Below are 24581 nucleotides of genomic sequence, written 5' to 3'. Positions count from 1 at the left end.
CAAAAATAGTAGCACAAATAGCAGCAGCAGAATTAGGAGCAATAAACAGCAGCAGCAGCAGCAGCAGTTGCCCACATGCGGGGAGCTGGAGAACAACATGGACTGCGAGCTGAAGCCGCAGGCCAGCGGGAAGATACTCAACTTAAATGTGACCAGCCAGGAGCTAGTGGGTAGTCAGATAGAGAGTTTGGACCATAGCTCAACAGCTGGCCAGCTGAGCGCTGAGGAGACTGAGCTGTTGCTTCAGAAGCTGAGCATCAACAATCCGTTCTATCGCTTTCGCAAGCAGAGCAACTCCCTCAGGGAGCTGCGGCGTATGCGTAGACGCGCGCGTCGCCAGCTGCGTCGCCACAGATCCGAGGCAGACCTCATGCCACAGCCACAGCAACACCAACACAATGAAGCCAAAGTTGTAGTTGTAATAGACAGTAAGCAGCATTTAACGTTAAGTAGTTCTAGACAAGGTACGAGTAGCATTAAGACTAGATCCGTAAGCAGCCTGACGCCTGATAGCTCGACGGTCATCACAAATCCGTTCAGCATCTTTCACGATGACGAGATACTCACCCTGGGCGTGAATCCTCGCCTGCGCAGCGCCAACAGTGCCGCGGCCGCCATACGTACAACGCGTCCGCAGCGCAGCGGCAAGGGCCTGCGCCGGCTCTTCGATAGACAGACATCTCCCAATCCAGCCAGTCATCAATACCTGCACGGTGTGCCCGTGCGCCACTTTGAGCGGCAGGACTTCAATCAGGAGGCGAGTCCGACGGGCAAGCCGAAGCGCGCGAAGGCCATCTTCAAGCAGCTTTCCCTGCGCAAACTGCACAAGACGGAGGAACTCTCGGTGCTGCCAAAGCTCAAGCTTAGCTATCGTTATCCGAATCGCACGCAGAGCATACAGAGCATGCGCACCGCCGGCAGCGGCGGTTACGATATACAACACACGGCCTACAGGCCGCGACTGGCCTCGACGACGCCAAAGTCCAACTACTTTGAGCGGCTGCAGGCGAAAACTAGGCTGGGCATACAAAAGATACGCGACAAGTGCCGCAACTTCAAGGCAAGCAGCAGCGACGCCAGCAGTAACGGTGGCGGCGGCAGCGGCAGCGAATTTAGTGGATTTCACACGCTCGCGAAGGACGAGAGTTTCCGCTTCATTAGCGATCGGGCGCACATTTCCAGCTACGAGTCGCGCTGCGCTGCCGCCCATGCCGCCGGCAAACAGGCGACCATCTACAAGAGCTACAAATCGGAGATAGATCTAAGCAAGAATCTCCACTACCTGGAGCACTATCTGGAGCAGAACTTCGAGCAGCAACTGAGCGACAGCAAGCAATCGGCTCACTCTGTGGGCCGCATCAGTGGCGCCCAGCGCCGAGCGCTGGCCACCGCACAGCGCATAAGAGAGACAGAGACGGAAGAAACGGAAGCGGAGACTAAGACGGGCGGAGGCACGCCGCGGCGACGCCACAAGCGTAGCCAGTCGCATACCAACAGCCAGACAGTCGGCAGCATCAGATGTGGTTCCATGGCCAACTATGAAAATCTGGGCACACTGCCAATTTCGGCACGTGCAGCGAGACACAACAAGGCAGCCTTTCACTCGGACTCGCTGAGCAGCTCAGACTATGCCTCCGTATTCAGCGGGCCAACGACGGCGAAACGGGAGACAGCAGCACCACAGGCTGAAAATAGGATGGATGAGCAGGATGTGAGACAGCAGCAGCAGCAGGAGTCTGTCCTTAAATTACGCTATGAGCATCCGGACAAGATGTGTGAGTACTACTTTGATAATCTGACCAGCTATGCGCTGGCGCTGGAGGAGAGCGAGGACCTGCTGCTGGCCGAAAGCGCCAAATCAGCGCGTTTCTTCTACGACGACGAGGACGAAGAGGATGCTGATGATGCACTGGCCACTAACGAGCCGGATTTTATGGCGCGCGACATTCGAATTCGCGTCAAAGTCAACGAGTGCGAGGATGCTGATTGGTTCCAACGCCGACAGCAGCAACAGCAACAACAACTGCAACAGCGGCAGCGACAGCAGGCGACTTCGTATAATGAGAATCTTGCCGAGAGCACTTTCTATCAATCGCTCAATCAGCATTTACAGCGACAGGCAATTGCAGTTGACGACAGGCACAAGTCGGAGACGGCCTCGGCCTCGGCCTCGTCAGTGGCATCCCTCGGCGGTGAAAGCTACTTGGCGCACTTCGAACGCAGCCGCAGCCGCAGCGATTTCGAGCGGATCGAGCGCAACAGCCTGCAGCGTCCAAATGAAGACCTAGAACAGTTTTACGCCCGCGGCGAATACTACGGCTTTGGTGGCAGCATAGGCGGTGGCGGCGGCGGTGGTGGCGGCGGACCGGAGGTCGTGTTTGCAGCCAGGCAGCGTCGCGCCGACCTCATGGAGGCACATTACTCGCGCAGCTATCCGACTGCTGCGACAGCAACAACAGCACCGCATCAATTGATGCCCAGCAGCGATGCGCTGCTCGACCAAGCAGACGGCAGCGGGCTGGCCAGCTACAAGCGCACTGCAGCAACAACAGCAGCAGCTGCAACAGCGGCAGATGCAACCACGTTGGCGTCAACCAACATCAGTGATGGGCTCTATGCTACCAGCAGCAAGCAGCAGCTGCAGTTTCAGTTGCAGGCAACAAAGCCGGAGCCAGAAATTGCAGCGGGCTCAACAGCAGCAGCAGCAGCAGCAGCAGCAGCAGTGATAGCGCCTGCGGCTGCCCTGTCAGCTGGAAATGCAAACACCAATACGAGCGCAAATAATCGGTACATGTTGGAGAATTTGCGCAAATATTACGCAAATCAGCAGCAACATCCGCCAGCGCACTCTGTCAACTCGTCCTCGCTGTCCAACTCGTCATCCTCGAACTCGTCCATGTCGCAGCAGCAAAAGCTGAATCTACCCACCGCACAGCCGCATCAGCCGCACAGCTCCAAACAGCAGCAGCAGCTCCATTTGGGGCCACCGCGTCGCAATTCGAGCACTTCGAATGCCTCCTCGACGGCGGACAACTTTGACAGCTTCATAGCGCTGCGCAATGCAACCACCACCAGCACGCCCACCACCACAGCGGACTACATGGCCAAACAGCAACTGCAGCCGCAGCCACAGCGTCGCAGCCAGCATCAGGGCGCGGCAGGCAAGGCGCCGCTAATCTCGGCTCTAAACTATTACGGCCAGGGACTGCCCAGCGGCAGCGGCAGCGTTCTCACCTACAATGGCAAATTATCTGCGACCGCAATGTTGTCACAAGTAAATTTGGCCAGATCTCCCGCGCTGCATCAGCAACATGCCACGACACCAGCAACGACAGCACAGCCAGCAGCATCCGCAACCGAAAGCTTCATATTGGAATATGAGTGTTAGCGCAAGATTAAATTACTATCGATCCATTGGGAGCAGCAACTCATCCTTATCCTCCTCGTCCTGCGCTCCCTCAGGGTGGCACACCTGTCGAAAGCGAACCGGGAATTATTTCGCCCGGCGCTTGTCCGTCCGTCTGTCCGCTTGTCTGTGCCGTGGGTAAATTTTATGCCATGCCTTGGAATACTATTTGCCGAAATTACAATTACAAATTGTTAACGCAACTGATTGGATTAACGCCACCGCCACCGTACCGCACACCCCAACCCAACCCGCCTCGCACAGCATCCCAATGGACCAGCTTAAATGTGTACATATGTGTGTATCTGATGCTGATGCTTAGCCCCAGGGCTAAGGCTTGGAATACCTAATGAATACACCCGATGTATCTCTCGTTAGCGCATAGAAAAGTACGAATAACTGAAATATCTATCCTGTGCTGTAAATGTAAGCTATATCTAAGGAATCGTATGTGTTTATTTATAAATATTTATTGCGGTTGATTAGTGTAAAACTACATGGACTTAATGGCCGTATATTATATTATAGCTAGGTATACATTATCGTAAACTACTGACAATAATACCATTCAATTACCGATTACATTCATTAGCTAAGTTAATAGCGTATATGAACATTGTATTCGACATTGAAGGAAATGCATAAATCAAATTTATAGTTGTATCATCAGAAAAATCATAAGCATTATTCTCGTACTCTAACTGCTACTACAATATATATATATATATGTCTATATATATAGATCTATTCTATAGAAATCGATTATCGAATTTTGACAAACTAAACTCCAAGCTAATCGTTACAACTTTTGATATATATATATATATATAAGATGCGGATATCGATTGTTCTCAAAGCTGTTAAGTTTTTCAGTTTAGCCTAAAAGATAATCTCAAACTAAAAGTTATCGAATATCTAACAGAGATCTGCAATGATTACAAAGAGCGCAATATCTATCTTCAAATACTTTCGAGCATTTCTTTTGAGTACTAAAAGGTACTTAACGTAATCGTATTTAACGCATGGGTATTTATTAAACCTATGATCAATTTTTACTACAATTTTTGAAAGAATACTTAAATTAATCCCGACAAAGAAAGTGAATATCAATTAGTTAAATTATTATTATTGCTGAGTAGTACATTGCAGATCTTTATCTAGATATCTAACTCTCCGTACTATACGTTAATTGTGAAGCATGCCGCAAAGAATAAAACAAAAATTATTTAATGGTACAATTTTCCAAATGCAACGCAACTGCGTTTAATTGAAAACTTAAATAAAAAAATAATAATAAATAAGGAGAAAAAAAACAACATTAAAAAAATGGCGAAAACAAAAATTTTGAGCTTCCACGTTGACATAAAGGAAATTAAAACGGCTGCATTAAGAGACAGCAACTAAATTTACACCAGCAACAACAACAACAATGAGCGGCAAATGCAATGACAAAGCGCATAAAATATGAAAATCTGTAATTACGTTGAAAGCAAATATAAAATAAGAGAAGGAGCAGCAAAAGCGCTTGCCAGCAACATATTAAATTTATTTATTTATTGCGGCAAAAGCGTATTACGTAAAAGGATGTTTGTGGCTCAGCTGGCGTCGCGTATACCCACATATATAAATATATCAAAAAATACAATATATATATATATATACATATTTACCTACTATTTATGTGACGTCAAAGTGTTTTACTTTTAAGTGAAACTGTAAATACAACTACAACTTATTGACATGCAACGAACGATAGGCGACAAAAGCGACACACTCATTAATTTCCCATTTATGCAGGCTGTCATACACTGCGAATGCGCAATATTTTCAATCATAACTTTAAAAAACCACAAATAATAAATGTTGCATAAATATTTGTATGACGTTGCGCTGAAAACTGTTTCACTGCTATTTGAATTTCCGCATTTACATATTAAAATTATTGCGTATGTGGCATGTGCTCGTATTTTTTAACCGACCTCCCCCCGTCCCTCCATAGCCTGCTCTGCACTGGCACCTCGCCCATGCAATTATCTGTGTGCGCGCAATTTATCTCATTTGCGGCTGAGTTATTTCCAACTGCAGCAAATAACACTTCCAGACGAGCCAATGCCCCGTGCCGCAACGCCAGCCCTCCACAATGCCCCACGTTTGTGTTTGTGTGCCACATTTTCCTTCTTTTTTCCCCCCCTTGTTATTGTTGGACAGCCAACACACTTTTCCGCTTAATTTACTGGCTGGCAGCTGGCTTCATGTTGGCCCCGAAAGAAGATGCCAGTGTGGCATAGTGGCACAGCACTGGCCGGTTGACAACAGCAATTGCTGCATAATGCATATGCCCGGGCACAGTTTGGACCATGTTGATCCTGGCTGGAAGCTCGATGCGCGGATGCTGTTGCTGCGGTGTCTGCTGCAGCCGTTTCAATTGCTGCAACTGTGACAACAATAATAATTCATGGCATGCTTTATGGCTGGCCATCAACTTATCGGCAGTTGCTGCCACCCTTACCTTCCGCACCCCTTCCCATCCAGCCAGTCTTCACATCAACAGCCAGCAAATAAATTAATGAAAGTCAAATTAAAATTTCTCTGATGCGGCAAATAGAGTTGGTTCAGTTTCGCCTGCGCGTTATCAGCCATGCAACAGTCGCTTGTGGCATAAACCTATCAATTGCAATACAAGAACAACTACAAAAACAACAACATTAACAGCAACTAAATTGATTAAGTAAACGCGTAAAGTTTCATGTTAAATTGATAGCAGTTAATTATGCGTTTGATTAAATAGTCAACAGTTTATCTAATTAAATTATTGAGCTTGAGCGGTAAACTAAAGTGTTTGGGTTAGGGAAAGACAACGACAAGAAGAAGACTGCTACAACATAAAAGACAGTTAAAAAATAAAAAAAACGACCAGAGCTGACAGTCAAGACAGAGACAAACACACACTACTAACCATATAAACTCAAGACCGGAACCATTATTAACTCAACTACAGAAGATATATTCCATATATACATATATATATATACGTTTTTCCCTCCCATTTTCTATGCCTAAGCGTATGTTCGTGTTTACCATTTGTTTTAAGTATTTGCAACAATAACAACAACAACAACAGCAACAGGCAACCAAAAAGCGCAGCCTCAGCTGCACCATTAACCATTTATTATTGTATAATTAAGTAATCGTATGATACTTAGTACTATTTTAACTTAGGACATTGCTGCATTCGTCTCTATTATTTCAAGTGTGCTAATGTTTATTTAGTTTATGATCATTTTCTATTAGTTCTTTATTAACATTAATTCAATGAGATTTACAATGGGTTGTGATAATAAACACACACACACACACACACACACACACACATACACTCCTCACACACTCACATACATTTGTAATAATCTCAGACACCAAATACACCGAATTGCCAACGGAATGTGTACCCCTAAAAAACAAAAAAAAAAAAAAAAAGACAAAACAAAACAAAACAAACAAAAAATTAAGATAACAATATGTAAAACATCCAAATCAAAGCAAGTAACCAGTAATATCTGCATATATACTATATATAATAATTATCCGTAAATCGTAACCGATGTATGTGCTCCATGCATTTTGTGCATTCTCTTTGGTAACTCTCAAAACTCGATTCGTATGTACCTTGTTTGATTTTCCAGTTCTGGGATCTACAATTTTCCATATCCGTTTTCTGTTTCTGTTTCTGTTTCTATTTTTGCGTTTGTGTTTGACATCGTTGTTTCCACCGACTTTTCCTTTCACACTTGTGCTACTTTTTTGCATTACATTTGTACTGTGTCTAAGAAGCAACCGATACAGCAATCACGACAACCCCCACGCTCACCCCACTTTCGTACTATATTAATTCCCGACCCAGTTCCAGTTCGAAATATTTGTTGCCTGTTTTGCACGCGATTTAAGCGCGTGTTGCGCGCGTTCTTAACAGCTATCATTTTATACAACATCCAACATGCAACACACATATTTGTCGTTTGATTAACAACCTTCAACTTGTTTATAGACTCTTTTATTTGTCATACTCTCTTATTTTTATTTGTTTATCGTGTAACCGAGTGTTGAGGCATGTTTATGAACCAGGTCAATAAAAAAACAAAAAACAACCGAAACAACTAACCGAATTTAAATGTAAACAAGCAGAGCTTGCAAATTTTTGTTAACAGATTTTTTATATCAATTTTCCACGTTTGTGTTGTTCAAATTCAAGTTTAACAATCCTTGTGTTGCTGTCATGAATGTTTGTTATGTTTTCATGCGTCAGATTTTCTTGCTCTCTATAGGCAATTTACATGCAGGCCTATGTATGTATGTATTCCCATTTTATTGCCTTACATCATCATCAAATTTAAAGTCGTCCTGTGCCTTGTATTATCAATTGCTTACTATGCTTACATAATAAATATAAATATTCTTTTGCTCTCTTTTTTGTTTGTTGTTTTATATTTAACTGCTCATGCGGCATGTCTGTCTGCCTGTGTATGTGTGTGTGTGTGTGTGTCTTTAAATTTAATAATTTTATTTTACGAACCATCAAATTTCATGCAATTGTGTGTCGAGTGAAACGGATTTTGCTGCATTCAATTAAGCCCGTCAATGAATTGTAATTAATCCTTGAAGCGCATAGCTTACATTTGTTTTGCTTTCGATTTTTGTTTGTTTGTGCAACAAGACTCATAAATAAATGCCAGACACGCACCACAAAACTTCAAGTTCTGGCCACTCAGCTACGCCCAGCCCCGCCTTAACGCAGCAGTCAAAAGACTTTTGGGCAACATAGAAAACTTTATTGTCGCTCTTTGTTCCCTGGCCAGCTCGTGCCATCCAGCTGACATTGCGTGCAATTTGTTAAAGCCTGAAATGAACAAAAGCAATTTCATTGCATCATTACACAATTTGGTGCAAGCAAATCGTTGCATGCAACCTCCAACTTGCCACATTCTATGCACAAACTTAAGTCGACTTTCGGCACTCGGCATAAGTTGCTGGTTGTTGTCTAAAACAAGCGCAAATGCAACAGCGTTTGCCCCTCACTGGTGGCGCCACCTCACTTAACTTGCATTGGTTTTCCCTGCTAATAACTTGAGCCAATTAATTGTTCGGCTAAAAACAATGCACAAGTTTGGCAACTCAACTTGAAGTCGTGTGTTGCATGTTGCATATTATAATAACTTTGCAATAACAGCCGCAGCATCTCACCATATTTTGGCCAAATTTACGCGGCAGGTATTTTATACATATTATGGCCAGCACATATGCACACTCACACTGATAGATCCGCAACAACTCGGCACACACACCCCACCCACCACACACCCACACACTGACACAAGCACTTGCAAACTGTTAAGCGCACTTTGAAGTCCACCCGTTCGCTCATTTCTGTTGCAAGTTGGTTAACAAGCATTTTGGCCCGCTTTTTTTTGTATTTCAAATTTGACATACTACTATATGCCATATGCAATGCATTAAAAATACCCATTTCACGCGCTGTCAACTCGATAAATGTGCATTAATGCATTTAATGTGGCAGTGGTGAAAATTATAATTCTTAATTACGACCAATTAAAGCTGAATGCAGATAGCACTTAAATCAAAATGTAAAAAACACTGCCAATAAATAGCCCAAGCCAAGCGCGAACCACTCCAAAGGCCACTCAAACCACGAAACGAGATCGCAAACAAAACAAACGCAGCGCATTGCAAACAATGACAAAAACAAACAGCAGCAACAACAACAAACAATATATATAAAGCGCAATTATTATAATTTCATTTTTCTGTCAGTCATAAAAATTGATTTCCTTTTCACGGAACTTTTCTTTATTTATTTTAATTTTTTAATTATTAAAGTGATAAATATTTGCTTTTCACTCAACTCAAAGAGTTGAAAGACTCCAACAAAAAAAATGTAAATTTATAAAAATTAGCGCTATAAACAATACAACAAAAAAAACTATTCAGTCAGACGCATAATGAAATTACAAAAGTTCCTCTTGGCATGCATTTTACATGTTTGTTTTTTTTGTGAGCGTATGATAATGTTGAAAATGCAAGAAATTTTTACAAAAATTTTAAAGACTGGAACGAAATAATTCACCAATTTGATTTCTTATGAGTATGTCGCTCTGCTTGGTTATTTGTTTTGATTTATGTGTGTTTATTATCCTAAGTATGAATACCTACCTATTATATCACCCACTCTTTTATATGCTACCCCTTAAACTATACTTGATTATTGTTTTTAATTTTAATGATTGAAGCTACATTTATGCCTTTTAGTTTAAAGTAAAGATATACGAAACAGCGTGTTTGCAGAAGCCAATTGAAATTGAAATAATGAAGCCCGGCGGGCGTAATCATGATGATGATGTTGGTGATGATCATGTTGATGATAAATATGACGTTTGAATCTCAAGTGAAATGCAATGTAAATGTGTGCACCTTGTATTTAATTTTTAATTCTTAAGTGTATAAAATAAAATTATTAATATGCCTATTTATTTGCAACTGATGAAATGCCTAAGCAACCGAAGTTGATTTTAATAAAACTTATTTTCTATATACATACATATATTTATTTTTGTTTCTTCCATTTGGAATTGCGCATTAGCCAACAGCTAACTACATAGAGAGAGCACCAATTCTAGAACGAGTCCATAATTACAATTAGAAGTTTTTCCATCATTTAGCCAATCCAAGTTCTCAGCTCAGTTAGTCAAAAGGCAATGCTTTGATATGTATTTTTTTCGATCTCTATATCAGCTCCTAACTGCATAGAAAATATTAGTATTTTGATTACCTTATAGCGTGATAAACAATTGATATATTTAGAGTTTATTAATGATTTTCATTCACCCTTATGTTGGTTGCAATTTGTAACAATTTATATTTTATGTAGAAAAATCATAATGAATTGTTTGCAAAGCAGTTCAGAGAATTCAAAGAGAGAGAAAGCAAAAACAAACAATAAATAAATAAGTTAAACAAATATTTATATGATAATTATGGATAATGCAGAGCAACTACTAATTTATAGCAACAAAGGTGAATTGAAAAAGAAGAGAAAAACTGAGTACCCCCTTAAATGATGAACAAATTTATAATAACTACAAAAAAAGAACATAAATTATAATAATAAAAAAAAACTACTATTTAAATTCATAAGCGTGTATGTGTGTGTTTTAATATTTATTCATTTGTGTGTGCCTTTATATTTTTCAGTTGAGTTTTCATTAATATTGCATTGAGCATTGTTTTATATTAATATTATTGATTCTGTTCGTTGCATTCGTGTATTCCTGCTGTATGTGTGTGTGTGTGTGTGTGCCTTGTGCAAACGTTTGGATAATTTTCTCTCTTTCACTCCCTTTCACTGCCTTTCACTCTCTTGCGTGTGAATGGAACATAAAATCATGAGCTCAGAGCTGCGCTCGCTCCGTTTATTCTGCATTTTTTGAGGCTCTATGCGCTCACTGTTAGTTGATTGAAAAATATAAATATATTTTCATATATACATATTTCCTATAAAAAATTAAAACAAACAATGGAAAATACTCCATACCAACAATACAGCCCAAAGGCCAAAAGTACTCGTAATTGAGATTGTTGGCAATCAACAAATGCACTTGCCGAACTGATTCTGATTCGTATGCAGATGCATTCAGCAAATGACCCAATTCTAATTCCTCCGCCCATCCGCACTCCCACATCAAAACAGCACTCACAAATACATACAACACACACACACACACACGCGCACACACACACAAATTTGTACGACGACACCTTGGCAATTGTCTTGCATATTGAATTAACTTTATTCGAAATTGTAATTACTTTGTATAATTTCTGCGTTGCCCCTTATAATTATAGTGTAACCACGCAACCCACCAACAACCCAGCATAACCCATCCAATAAATAAGATTTAATTTCACACACATGTGGCTGTAGGGAATTGTGCATCTTGAAGCTCCAGCAGGCAATTATTAAGCTAATTAACGATAGCGAGAGAATTTCCAAATAACTCAAATTCCCATCTCAGGCGGCACCAAATCTTCCAAATCCACCAAGAATATTAGAATATAAAAATGGTTTAGTTAAAAAGATTCCAAGAAATAGGAACAGAAAGCCATTTTAAATATTTAATTTAAATGTATTTCCGTTTTGATTTACGCTTTACGTGGACTTGGTGAACGCCCGAACCCGTATTCTTCCTCTCTTATCTCTTGCCTCTCTCTCTGTCTCTAATTATTTATATATACGCATACCTGTAAATTGTTTAATTGATATGGATTGATGGATTGACCTTAACTAAATATATATACACACAAAACATATATATATATATAAAGAATATATACATATATACAAACTATATATCTAAATAATAATGACTATATTTATGTATATGATTATTTTTCTTACTTTTGATGACCTTTGATGATGTAATAATAAGAGAATGAACTGAATTGATTGAATTTTTACTTTGATATGTACATTGAATTGTCATTTATATCTACATAAACATATATTAATATATCAATATATATATATATATATATACATACATACATATATATTTATATATGTATATATATATGTATATATATACACACATACTCGCATACAGTAAAGAACGCCGGAAATTGCTGAAATTCCCAAGTTCCTCCGTTCCTTCGTTCGTTCCTTCGCTCGTTCGTTCGTTCGTTCGCTCGTTCTGCTGATGATCGTGATTTGCGCATAAAATTTAACACTTACAACAATTTACAGTTAATAAGCATAAATATAATACATAATATACATAATACTACTACTAATTGTACTTGTACTCGTGCCAAGCTAATTTGATGACCTGATATGATATGATCATGATTTGTTATGTGGTGCAACCCCGGAGTATATACAATACGAACGTTTTTTGGATTTTTTTTCGAATTACATTATTTCTAATATTTATACTTGTACTTGTATACAATATATATTTATATTGCCTATTAACCTATACGACAATTAATATACGACCTAGTCATACATATAGTGTACGCATCATTCAATGCATATTGTAATTTTTAACTGAATGTTCTGTGATAACCAGCGAAGCGCAACAAGAGCTCCTCAAAACAAAAACCACATTTTTATATGTACACTCACACACATGCCCACAACCCACAACCCACAGCCTCTGCCACAGTAAACACTGAAACTTAAAACGACACGCAGAAAAAGCCACACAAGCGCCACAGAGTCTGACACACTGCCTATAGAAACATGTACATACACACATACACATCTACAAGCACTTAGCGCGCACCGTGTACAGTTTTATTTATACTGTGTCTTGCCACACACACACACGCACAATCACAAACACACGCATCAGCACGTAAAGTTTTTGTTTTTTTTGTCACGATCATTTGTCGCACCACGTTGCGTATACTTAATGCGCGATCTGGCCTTGCATCCAAACCATTTCCAGTTGATGGCTTGTGGTTTATGGCTTATGGCATGGCACAGCTGCCAGGACAGACTCATTATAAATTAATTAGCCGAGCAATTAATAATTTCACGTTCCATTTAAGTTTGTTAATCAATTAGTATGATACACACAGACTGCAAACAAACCAAAACTAAACGGCCTACAACATCAACAGCCACAACAATAGGCTATATTAACACCCAGCAAGCCACTAACCAAGCACCACCAGACAAATCTCGCACATTTCCGTTTTATTGTTTTTGTTTGTGTCTTGTTCTTTGCATTTGTAGCTTCTCAGACAACAGAACTACCCGTGAAATTTAATATTCTTAGCGTTTCTAATGTGCACCATCAATTATTTATATTCATTTATTTTATGTTTAATTTCGTGTATGTGAAGCTAGCGACCACCGTTTGATAACTTTTTAAATATAATTTAAGTTTTTTAAGCTCAATTTGGGTGTACAGCGCAAAAAATAACAGAGAAAAACCGAACAAAGAGCAGAAAGTATAATTAAGCTTTTCACCTGCAGCAGCAAATAACATTTTTAATTTATTTTTTATTCACTCTTTCCGTTTGCATACCCACAAAAAAAAGGAAGTGAATTTGGCTTTAGTTTTAAGTGCACTAATAATAATTATAATTATAATTTTCACAATGCCACCCACAACTGCACTTCTGCATTTCCTGCGCACCAGCTGCCCCTTGAATCGCTTGCCGCTTGCATTAAGCCCAATAACAGTCCGCCTGCCCGGAAGCGAAGCCTCCAACTCCCCGAAACCCGCTGCACACCTTAACTTTGTTATTGCACTCAATCGAAGCACTCACAAAATTTGTAATCGCCTGCACCGATCTAATATAGTTTTATGAACTTGGGGAACATTTAAATGTATTTTTCGCTCGTTTTAAGGAATGCAGTCCTTCAGCATGGCTTCAATTTGTTGTATAAGGAGGTATGAACTTTTCCTAAGATTTGCATTGTTAATATGGGATGCCACTTTACGATATATTATAATCAATACTTTCTCACAAGAAACTGTCGCAGAGGCATATCTCGAGCATGTGAGGGCAATATTTAAAGCCTAATGCTAATGGAATATTAAAAGGAATTAGGACACAGCAAATAAAAAATAAAAATTGTTACTTGTCTCAATATTTACAGTCTAAAGTATTCGGATACATTATTTCGTTTCCTTGCTAAAATATTTAGCATTATTCCCAAACAGACACTAAATTTGTTTTTATATGTTGCTTCTTATTCGATTTCCATAGACAAACAAAAAAAAATAATTTATTTATTTATTTAGTATCGTATTTTATACGAAAACTACAAAAAACGAAAATAGCATAAAATCTAAAGGTAATTAATATTATTTCAAACGCTTGCTGCCGACTCCACTCGACCGAGATATGTCTCTTTGACATTTTTAGAAATAATATTCTAAACTTGGGTTTTTTCCAGCGGGTAGGCCGCAAAACAAAGTTAAAAAGTAAGTACATGAAGTATATATTAAACCCTTTTATATAATGTTTTATTGTTCAATTACGACTTGGACTCCCGAAGTCATATTCAATGGTTGTTTCTCTTTGACTGCATTGATAGATCCGTCATTGTCCAATTGCCAATTAAATTGCAAACTGTAATGCTTTAATACTCAGAGCTTCGAACCCAAATAAATGGTCGGTGGTTCGCCTTATGAATTGAACCAACTTCCTGCATTAAGGTTCGGTTCGTAAACCTGATTTACACATCGATAAGCTCGTGGCTTGGCTCAAACCTTGGCTTGTTATATATTTTATATTTTCAATGATGAAATTCAATTTTATATTCGTTCACATTTTTAAGGGAAGTCGCTTTAATGGTTGGGACCCCGTTATTTATGCTGCTGGGCTGAATCTGCCTCAAAAGTATTATATTTTGAAAATTAAAAAAATAAACGGTTGGGTTAGGATTTTGGCTTAGCTGTTTTTTTTTTATTTTTTTTGGCAGCTGCCTTGGCTTAGGGTACGTTTGAAATTAAAAAATAAATTGGAATTCCGGACTCGAACCGGCTTGGTTTAAAGAGGGTGTTCAGCAAGGACTTACGATTATATATAATTGCTCATACGCCACGTAGTCAAATGTATCGATCATTAATTTTCCGCATGAACTTAGAATATTTCATTGATTCTATCTCGATTCGAAAGGCAAGGCGCACACATTCGTTGTGATTTCTCATGGAGTTGTCTTAACAGGATTCTTGTTTCATTGCGTACTTATGGCGCCATTCGTTTCTTTCGGCTTTCAGCGCCATTTTAATGCCTCATTGCACACACACAAACACACATTGATATGAATAAATGTGCATATAGAGGCATATAAAATATAATGCCTTGGCATCAATTTTATTGCATTTTGTTGGGCCCTTTTCTTGCATCATTTGCTGGCCCGTCGGCAGGAAATGCAAAATTGTTCCACGTTAATAAATTTTATTATTGTTTTATGTGTGTGTGCCCTTTGTTTTTGCTTCCTCCACTTTGTGTGTGCGTCTGTGTCGCCGTATCGTTCCTGGATGGAGCATCTTCGTTGCATTGCGGCTGCATGCTGAACATTTTATTGTATTTCATTTTAAGTTCAACGCACCATAAATTTCAGTAAGGATTTATGTTGCCCAGTGTATCCTTTGGGCCACCTCACGTCGATTCATAACCAATTCGTGTGTGTGTGTGTGTCGCTTCATTCGGCACGGCTATAAATTATTGTGTTCGCATTTCCGCATCGAGTTCATTGAGCTGCATGGCCAAGCGACTCGACTTTCAATGCTCTTCCGGCCGCCTTTTGTCTCTTTAAGAGCGCCAGCTATAATCATTTATGCATTTTCCTTGAATATTCTCGCCTCAGCTTTAACTGCTATTTAAAGCAAATTATGGCGTGCATCAAAAACAGCCTCGGTGCGTAGAAGTTTTGCGCAAATGAACTTGCGGGTTGCTAAAAGTTTGCTTTTGGCCAGCAAATAAGCCGAACAAAAGCAACACGGGCCGAGAGCACATAAATTTTAGCAGCTGCTGTTGCCGAGCTTTGCAATGCTAAACTAATGACAACTCCCATGCAAAATGAAGAAACAATACGCGCATAAATTACAACAAAATTGCATAGCAATGACTAAGCGAGAACGAAACGTAGAAGCAACAGCAGCAGCAGCAACAGCAAGAACGGCAACCAAAATCTCAGCTGACATTAAAGTGTCGTCGGAGACAATGAAAAACGCATGCGGCAAACAATAGCGCATCAAATTACACCAAACAACAAACAGCAAGAAATGGAAGCCAAAGACAGCTGGAGCAGGAGCTGGAGCTGGGGCTAAAGGCGGAGCAACGGTGGCAAGGATACTCCCACTATCTAGCCACCGAAAAATCACAGCCAGCAGCGGGCATCTATGGCACAACTTTGCATTGTCGGGGCTTTTGTTTCAAAGTGCCATGGCGTATACGCAATTTGTTTGCACATCTGTGTTATCTGTGTGTGTGTGTGTGTGTGTGTGCGCGTGTGTGTGCGTGGGACTGCCTATTGTAATTTGGCGCCATTATTAAAAATCCTTTATGATGCCAGCGACAGCTACGGCGACAGCAGCAACCGCAGCTCAGCTTTCAGCAAACGCATTTTGTGTGTTCTAATTGCACCATTAAAAGATGACAAACGAAAGCTGGAGTCCCGCAATCCCGTTGTCCTGTGTAGTTGTCCTAGCTCGCAGACGCTCGCAAAAATGCCAAAAACAATAGCGCTAAGAGTAAGGCATTTAATATGGTTTTTATGCGTTGCCATTTTTATATACCCTATGCAGAGGGTACGCTCGTTTTTAAAAGTGTTATAATCGATCCCGATTTATTAATCATATACCCAAGACAAGCTAAAGAACTCCGCTCCGATTGTTTCCATCAAACCTATCTGCTCAGCCTGACAGCTTTACATTTTTTCATATTTTTGATTGGGTATTTCAATACCTCAAAGGGTATTTCGTTCTCGACAACCCGACAATAGCTGTTCATAATGTTTGTTTTGTTTTTCAGATTTTCTTCTTTTCTGCTTCTTTTCGGTGCACGGATGTCATAAATGGCATGCCTCAGGGGAAGGGGCTTAAGTATGTGCGTCGCTGCTAGTGTGTGTGTGTGTGTGTGTGTGTGTATGTAGGTGTGCTGCTCGCTAAAGTTTTCGCCAAAAGCCACTATAAATGTAATTTATTTTCGTATATTTGTGCAGCGGGTATCACCATCTGCAGGTGTTTTTTATTTTTTAATATGCTTAAGCACAAGCAAAAAGCCCCAAAGACAAATTTGCATTTTATTGCCTCACGCTCAAGCGGTACTCGTTTTGCTGCCGTATATAGAATAGAATCTCGTGAAAAAAGAACTAATCCCAAATTAAATAACTGAAAGTAGAACAGATAGATAGAACAGTGGCAACAGCAACAAAAAACCCAACTAAGCTCGGGCTAAATGGTCGGAGCTCTGCTCTTAAACCACTTGAGAATTGTAAGCACCCCAGTTTGGGCTTTATTTGCTTGACTGTGGTTATAGGATTAAGTGACATTTTGCCCTAGATCGATTCTAAATTACCTAAAACTAGATTATCACAAACGGATTATCATAGAGCTAATTAAATTTTTTTTTTCGGCACTAGACTTTTTTTTTATGTGAGGCAGGTTTTTCAATTCTCTCCACTGCGATCGTTAATAGAAGAGCAATTATTCTTGCATTTTGCATTGCACTTCTTCTGTAAATAAAAAGATATGAGCCAGTCCATATTTATTACCTCTGATAACCAGGCTTTATTTATCGACCGACGCTGAGCAATTGCCAAAATTAATTCAATTAGTGGCTAGTCCATCTTTTTTCCAAGCTAATAGCCTAATGAATTAACAGTTAGAACACTCGACATCTGGGATAAAAAGTCTTTTGGTCCCTTCTATCCCATTAAGTTGTACAGCCTCAGATCAATAGTCCGCTCTGGCTGCCTGTCCCACCCTCATTAATATATATTGGACTATAAAAGCTAAGCTATATAGGTTAAGGAATCCCTAATTTAGTTTCTTACTGCGCCGCAGTTTGTTTATTCCATTGGGACAATCGATAAAAATCGATCGATACACCGGCTTTTAGGAAAATACCTTGATAAATATTTGTATTAAATAAAAGTGGAACATAACAGTTATTCAGTTAATCGATTAAATTGTTTTGCATTCAATTCGGTTTATTTCTAGCATCTAACTATCCCATTTAATTGGCCTAAAACGCAGGGGCGTTAGCTTTGCGCTATTTTCGGCTTATTGAAAAATTTAACTTGTAATAAAATTTAATGACTTTGCGCTTTTTAATAAAAGTACGCCAAAGCTCCCCCCCCCCCCCTTTCACACTGCACCCGGTCAGCTTTTGCCCACAATTTAAGCGCAAATTTGTGTTCATAATCACAATTTTCGTACCTTTTCTTTTCTTATTTTTGGTGGTTCGTAATGACTACACAGAAAAGCCGGACGCAGTTCTGCCACGCCCTTAGCCACCACCCCCACCGCCCCTCGGGCTGTGCGTGCAATAAAAAGTAACGAGGCTGTTAGCATTAAGGCAAACGTTTGGACCGCGGCGGCGGTCAAGAAGTCAGCGGAGTGATTGAAACAAAAAAACCCACAGACTCATTGCCGTTAAGTCGGCGTTAATATTTAAATTTATATTGCGACCGCTGCCCTTTCACTGGCCCTCACCTTGTCGGACCATCAATTCCGCTTTTAATGCCTGCGCAAATATTTGCGCAATCAGCAAACAAAACAAGCGCCGTCGCCGCCGGAGTGTCCTCTGTTTGAGTAAAGCAATTGACCGTCGCTCTGGACACGTCAATTTACGTGCTGAACAACAGCAAGAACAGCAACCGCGATATAAAAACAACGGCCACTGCACAGCACCACAAGCTGTACTTCCGTTTCCGCTTGTCCTTGAACTGGCGGCGCGTGAGGCGTGCCTCACGTCGTGTTGGCCGCGTTATTTGTGCAACAAACAACAACTAACGCAGGTGTGCACACACACACCACGGCCTCATACCCGTCTAGAAACAGAAACCAGAGGCATTTGTTTTTGTGGCCAGCTGGCCGACTTATGTTGGCCCAAGGCGCGTGCCGTAAATAACCTGGTTAATCATTTAATTTAAGCACGACCACATGATAGCCTCATGCTCCCCCCTCTTCCACACTGCCCACGCCTGACGCACGAATTCAAATATATGGCGCTGCTGTCGCCTGCTGGGCCGAAAAGCCTTTCGACCCACTAAATTTATTGTGATTTGCTTTCTGCTGATTGCTGCCAGCCCATATAAATGCTGCGGGAAATCTACAACCAAAGCCAATAGCCAATTTTTATGCACAGTGCCCAGCTGTAAAAACGAGTATATTAGTTTTGTGCAGTACGCATTGCCATGTGTCTTAAAATATGTTATCAAAGTTTGAGCTGAAAACTTTGGTATTTATTCCTGCAGAGGCCCCCGCCTATTAATGCTTGTGCAAATTGAAAAAATCTTTTTCGATATTCACATTTGCATGCACAGCTGTATAAAATAGACTTAGTTAGTTTTTCTAGACAAAATTAACTGAGGTGCACTCTCTGCCCAGATCCTAGTCTAATTGCTTACTGTGGAGATTCCTAACACTAAGCGCTTTGTTATATTTTATGAGAAATTCCAATTAGAAATGCCGCAAGAAAAAGAAGAATATACTGCACTGGAACCTGCAGAAAATCTATCAAATTCTACTTAAAGCCGATTTGTAGGCAACTGTATGTCTCCTCTTTCAGAGCAAGTATCTTAATTTTATGGAAGAAATATATTCTGAGAAAAGCAAGGCAAAAATAGGCAATCTCTTCACATTGCAAAAAACTATGTGCCCTACAGTTTTAAAATTTATCACACCAAAAAAGAAGCACACAGATTTATATTCAATTCAGCTGTTGTTTTTCATCGTCACTTCTCTAACAATATGGGCATATATTTGTTCGTCTCCGTTAATCGCACTTCTAAGCCTTAGTGAGTATTATAGCCACAGTTTTTCGTTCACAATTAGTGAGCCACAGTTAAAAAGCTAACTGCATTCGCTTCTTGATGATTTTTTGTTATAGCCCTCTTTTCCCCAATTAATCAGCAAAGCTTTCAATACACTGAAGCGTGCACAGTGTATTCCGCAGTCGGGTGTTTACAATTGCAATATTTTTATCACAGTCTGGGTTGACATTTTGTTAATTGAATTTTCTCTTGTCCATGGGCCATATGCGCAGTGCTCGGAGGCACAGGTGCCCAAAGTGTTGCATACTTATGTGCGCGCATTTAAATATAACTTGCGCGCAGAGCCAGACACAGTTGCTGCCGCTGGCACGTTGCGCAAATGCAACTATTTACTATTTATTTACAACTTACATAAGTACGTGCTGGCTGCCCCTTATGCCCCGCCCAATTTCGCTAGGACTTGGCGCATTTTATACGCTAAAAGTCGCACACACAAAAATGCAAAAGTATAAACATTCTTGCGCTGGCAGCTGTAAAAGTTTTCGGTAAACGCATTTCAAACACTCGCTGAGATAGTTATTACAATTGTACACAAAAGTAGTAGCAGCAGCAGCAAACACAATGCGCGGGCAGGGCACGGGAGGGCAAGTTGGAAAACTTGCAGCATTTTCTTCAAATGAAATGCAAAATGCACAACGCTTCGACTTGCGTCGGGAGGGGGGGTTGCGGGTCAGGGGCTACAGCGTAATATTTACAAAGCAGTTTTCTTCTTTTTGTGGCGTGTTGCAAGATAGAAGCCATTGCTGAAGTGCAGTTAGCTTTGATCGGCATATGGGCGTGACGCTGCCAGCCGGATCTAGACGAGCACGCCGGAAGCAACGAGGGCGACGACGAGGACGACGACGAGGACGACGACGAGGACGACGACTACTGCTGTGGCAAACATCCGCTGGACAATTGATGGAAGCCTTGTTATTGTATGCAGAGCAGCGTACTCATGGCCCACTGCCACATGTTGTAAGTTTTGGTGCAAGTACCAGTGCAACAAGCATTTGCCGTGTGGAAAACTTTTGTGCAGCTGCTGACTAGCAACGGCCAGGATGAGCCTCGGTTCCGCTAGCTAGCGACTATACACAACTATATACGTATATAAATATCTCTCTCTCTCTCTCTTTATATATATATAGACATATATATATATATATACAGCCTTTCTTATTCTTTTTTCGTGTTGTTGTCGTAAGAGGTCCTGCGCATCGTCGCCTGATGTTTTTCGTTTCGTTTCGCGCCAGCAGCAAAGTGCACAGCGCAAAGTTTTGTTTACAAAGTTTTAAAATTTTTGTGGCACCCAGTTGAACTTCCTGCTGCCATGATGCCTGCCGCCTTGATGCCCGCTGCCTGCCACGTTAAGCGACATTCACTTCCCGCTGTTGATGATGTTGCCGGCAAACCAGAGCCGCGCTCTAGCACCCATCCCCGCAGCTGCCCTACAGCCATTGATAATCTAAGGGTATTTGCAACTGCTGCTGCTGTCTTCAATGAAGTGCACCTTTTTCTCTCTCCCCCTCGCCTTATCGCTCCTTTTCTCTCTCTCTAGACTGAGCAACTGCTGGCACATTGTCGCAGCCATTTGACTGGCTAGCACACAGACCAACAGCAGTTGGCAGAGATGGCAGCTGAGGAATGTGCTGCGGCTGTTAACTACCAATAATCCATCATTAGTGACGAGACACAAAACACGAGCTGCAATTATGTGGCTAGTCTATTACATTTTTGCTGTTAGTAAATGATGCAGAAAATGCAGCACTTTGCCGAATGCAGTCGACGGCTTGAGCTTGTGGATGTGGCACTTACTTTCGCGTCTATTTGCCTGCAGCACTTGAAGACGTCGCATCCTGCGGCTCCTTCGGCTTGTCATTGCGTGTAAAATTATGTCAACGCTTGTCAACTTTTATGTTCAGCAAAGAAGTTCAGTCAAGTGCCACACCCATCTCAGCCAAGGCGAGCTCAAGTGCCTTTCAGCATGCATTGAGTGAATGAATGAAAGTTTCTTTTGCCGCGCATGTTTACTTACCGAGTGTGCGTATGCGTGTTTCGTGTGTATGTGTGTGTGTGTCTCGCCGCCATTTGTTATTGACTGTGCATAAAGAGTGCAGTTGCAGTGGCAGTTGCACTGGCTCTGGCAGTTGCACAAAGTGTCTGCAAACTTTTTAAATTTAAATGTGAAATTTACGAAGCACACACACACACATTCACACCCCTGTTCGCATCCACTGGCAGCAGTCGTCCCTCAGTTGCGACTTTAATGTGGCAACTTTTGGTAACCTAACAAGTTTGGCCACGCCTACTTACTCTGGCGCGCATTAGCGTGCCACAGCTCAGTTTCTTATTAAAACTTATACTCACTTTTTTCCAAACTGTCCCGGCTAATTAGCTTTCTCCGCAGTCTGTTCTTTTTATTTTTTTTTTTTTGCTTTTTTTGCTTGCGTAATTTGCAGCGTGCTGGCTGCGAACGCCATTTCGCCTGCCGTCTGCCCGAATTTACACGCTATTTTATGCTGCCACAAAGCGCAGCGAGCCGCAGCGGCATCGATGCATGAAATTTCGCTTGGCCTCGTTTGGAATTTATCTTAAATATCTGAATAGTTAGGTAGCCAAACTTTTGCTATCCCAAGTAGTACACAAATCGTAATCGTATATCCATTATATCGTTTGTAATATACATATGTTCTGCAAATTAATGTACATAAATAAGTAGAACTAAACGAACTAATCAACATTAATTTCTTTCTTTTATTTTCCTTACCTTAGTTTCACTCTTCTTTTAAGCACTTGTATCCGTTTGAGCGATTAGTTTTATATGCATATAGAATATATTATATATTTATTAATACGACACCAGCTCTGACACGCCCGCGGACATATCAAGAACCGGGCACACACACACCCAAATAACTGACGCACCACGTTGTTAAGCAGAAACACACACACACACACACTCACACACACTCTACATATAAGCAATATATAAATATATATCTCATACACAACTTATATGATAAGTGTCTACTCTTTTCCTTTTTTTCGTCTCTTTTTACGCTCTGAAATTTCATTTTCCGATAACAACCACAACAAATGCGCCCAACAACAAACCACACACGCACACCACCAACCGCTAACTATGACATAACAACAACAACAATAACAACCACAACAATTGCTATGTGTTAACCACCAAAACCACCACCAATACCAACACCACCTACACCACCTCCAATAACACAATCAGAGCGTGCCAGTGCTGCGCACATTTGGCGGGCATCACATCGCGTAGCGGGAACTTAACGTGGCCAGCACCACCAACATCAACAACACAGCAACAGCAACAACAACCACCACATGCTCATCGTCGGCAACCACCATAACCACGCCCACAGGCACACCACCATTGCCACCGTTGCCAAACACGTTTATAGCCATCAAAACGAAGAACGACGCCGTCAACAGCAGCAACAACAACAACAGCAACAACAGCAGCAACAGCCTCACGCTGCAAAGTGGCAACAATAGTTTTAAATCGAACAGCAACACAAACAGAAGATCGCCAATTGGCCAGCAGCAACAGCAGCAACCGCCGCCGTTGCCAATGAAAAACGGCGCCAAACAGCAACAGCAACCACAACAACACGACAATTCACATTATCAACATCTGAGCTACAACATGACACATCTGCAACACTTTAATGCACGCCCGAACAACACACTCGATCGCAAGCACATGTCACATCCACACAGTGAAGCCAATGCTGGCGGTGACTACTGTACGCAGATAAATCCGCACTATCTGCAGACCTTCGACAGTCTCGATCCCGATCATTATAGTGTGGCCAATCTGCACGCACATCCGCATCGCAGCCAGTCAAAGTCGCAGATCTATAGCTATGGCAGCAGCGGTACCGCCAGCGATACATCCAATCAGCAGCAGCAGCAGCAGCATCCACAGTATCACAGCAGCAGCAACATAGCGCACATTGAACACCACTACCAGCAACATAGCCACCCACACCAGCAACAGCTGCAGCTGCAGCAGCAGCAGCAACTGACACACCACCACCAACACCACAGTCTGAAGCACACGAAACACAGCAAGGGCCACAAGGGCAAACACAATTCCAAGAACAGCAAATCTCAAGATGATTTCAAGGCCATACACAAGCAGCAGCAGCAGCAGCAGCAACAGCTGCAGCAGCAAAAGTGCAGCAGCAACAGCAACAAGCAGCAGCACAGTAAACGCTCTAGCAACAATCAGTTGTTGCCACAGCAGCCGCAGCAGCAACACTATTCTAGCTCCAGTGATAGTTTACCATTTGATAATAACTATTATTAAAAATGCAACCGCACACACACTGCTACACAACTACACACCCACGTACACACACACACACACACACGTACACACGTATTGCTCTCTTAGTTGTAGAATGTTGTCGTTGCCCAAAACACAAAGTCGTATGTCGAAAACGCACACCAACAACCAACGCAATGTGTCAATGCACTCACACACACACACACACACACATAAACGTGCACATATATACTTATACACTTACACATTAAATATTAGAATCGGGTTTTCACTGT

General features: G+C 41.3%; 2 protein-coding genes across 2 annotated transcripts in view; both read left to right on the top strand.

Annotated features, from left to right (window-relative positions):
- The window catches only part of LOC135432910 (uncharacterized), a 73269-nt gene extending 66319 nt beyond the window's left edge, over positions 1-6950 (top strand). Inside the window, 1 exon segment of the mRNA XM_064688806.1 lies at positions 1-6950. Within this exon segment, the coding sequence (XP_064544876.1) occupies positions 1-3388 (3388 nt within the window). The 3' untranslated portion in view covers positions 3389-6950.
- A 14362-nt stretch (positions 6951-21312) lies between these two features.
- Positions 21313-24327, top strand: LOC135433063 (putative mediator of RNA polymerase II transcription subunit 26). Its single transcript, XM_064689007.1, has 2 exons — positions 21313-21450; positions 23275-24327. Exons 1-2 carry the CDS (start codon positions 21313-21315, stop codon positions 24325-24327), a joined length of 1191 nt encoding a protein of 396 aa, XP_064545077.1.
- Positions 24328-24581: the final 254 nt, after the last annotated feature.

Source organism: Drosophila montana, unplaced genomic scaffold (genome assembly GCF_035044405.1).
Source record: "Drosophila montana isolate Dmon_TW-CO22-7 unplaced genomic scaffold, ASM3504440v1 contig_1505_1, whole genome shotgun sequence".
Taxonomy (NCBI): domain Eukaryota; kingdom Metazoa; phylum Arthropoda; class Insecta; order Diptera; family Drosophilidae; genus Drosophila; species Drosophila montana.
Note: the sequence above shows the minus strand (reverse complement) of the source record. Positions and strands in the feature narration are given on the sequence as shown.

What these genes read in the sequence shown, in the direction of transcription:
- LOC135433063 (XM_064689007.1), top strand. Translation starts at nt 21,313, where the DNA reads ATGCCTGCCGCCTTGATGCCCGCTGCCTGCCACGTTAAGCGACATTCA. An exon ending in CAGCCATTGATAATCTAAGG is followed by an intron (nt 21,451 to 23,274) that starts GTATTTGCAACT and finishes CACATCGCGTAG; the next exon opens with CGGGAACTTAACGTGGCCAG.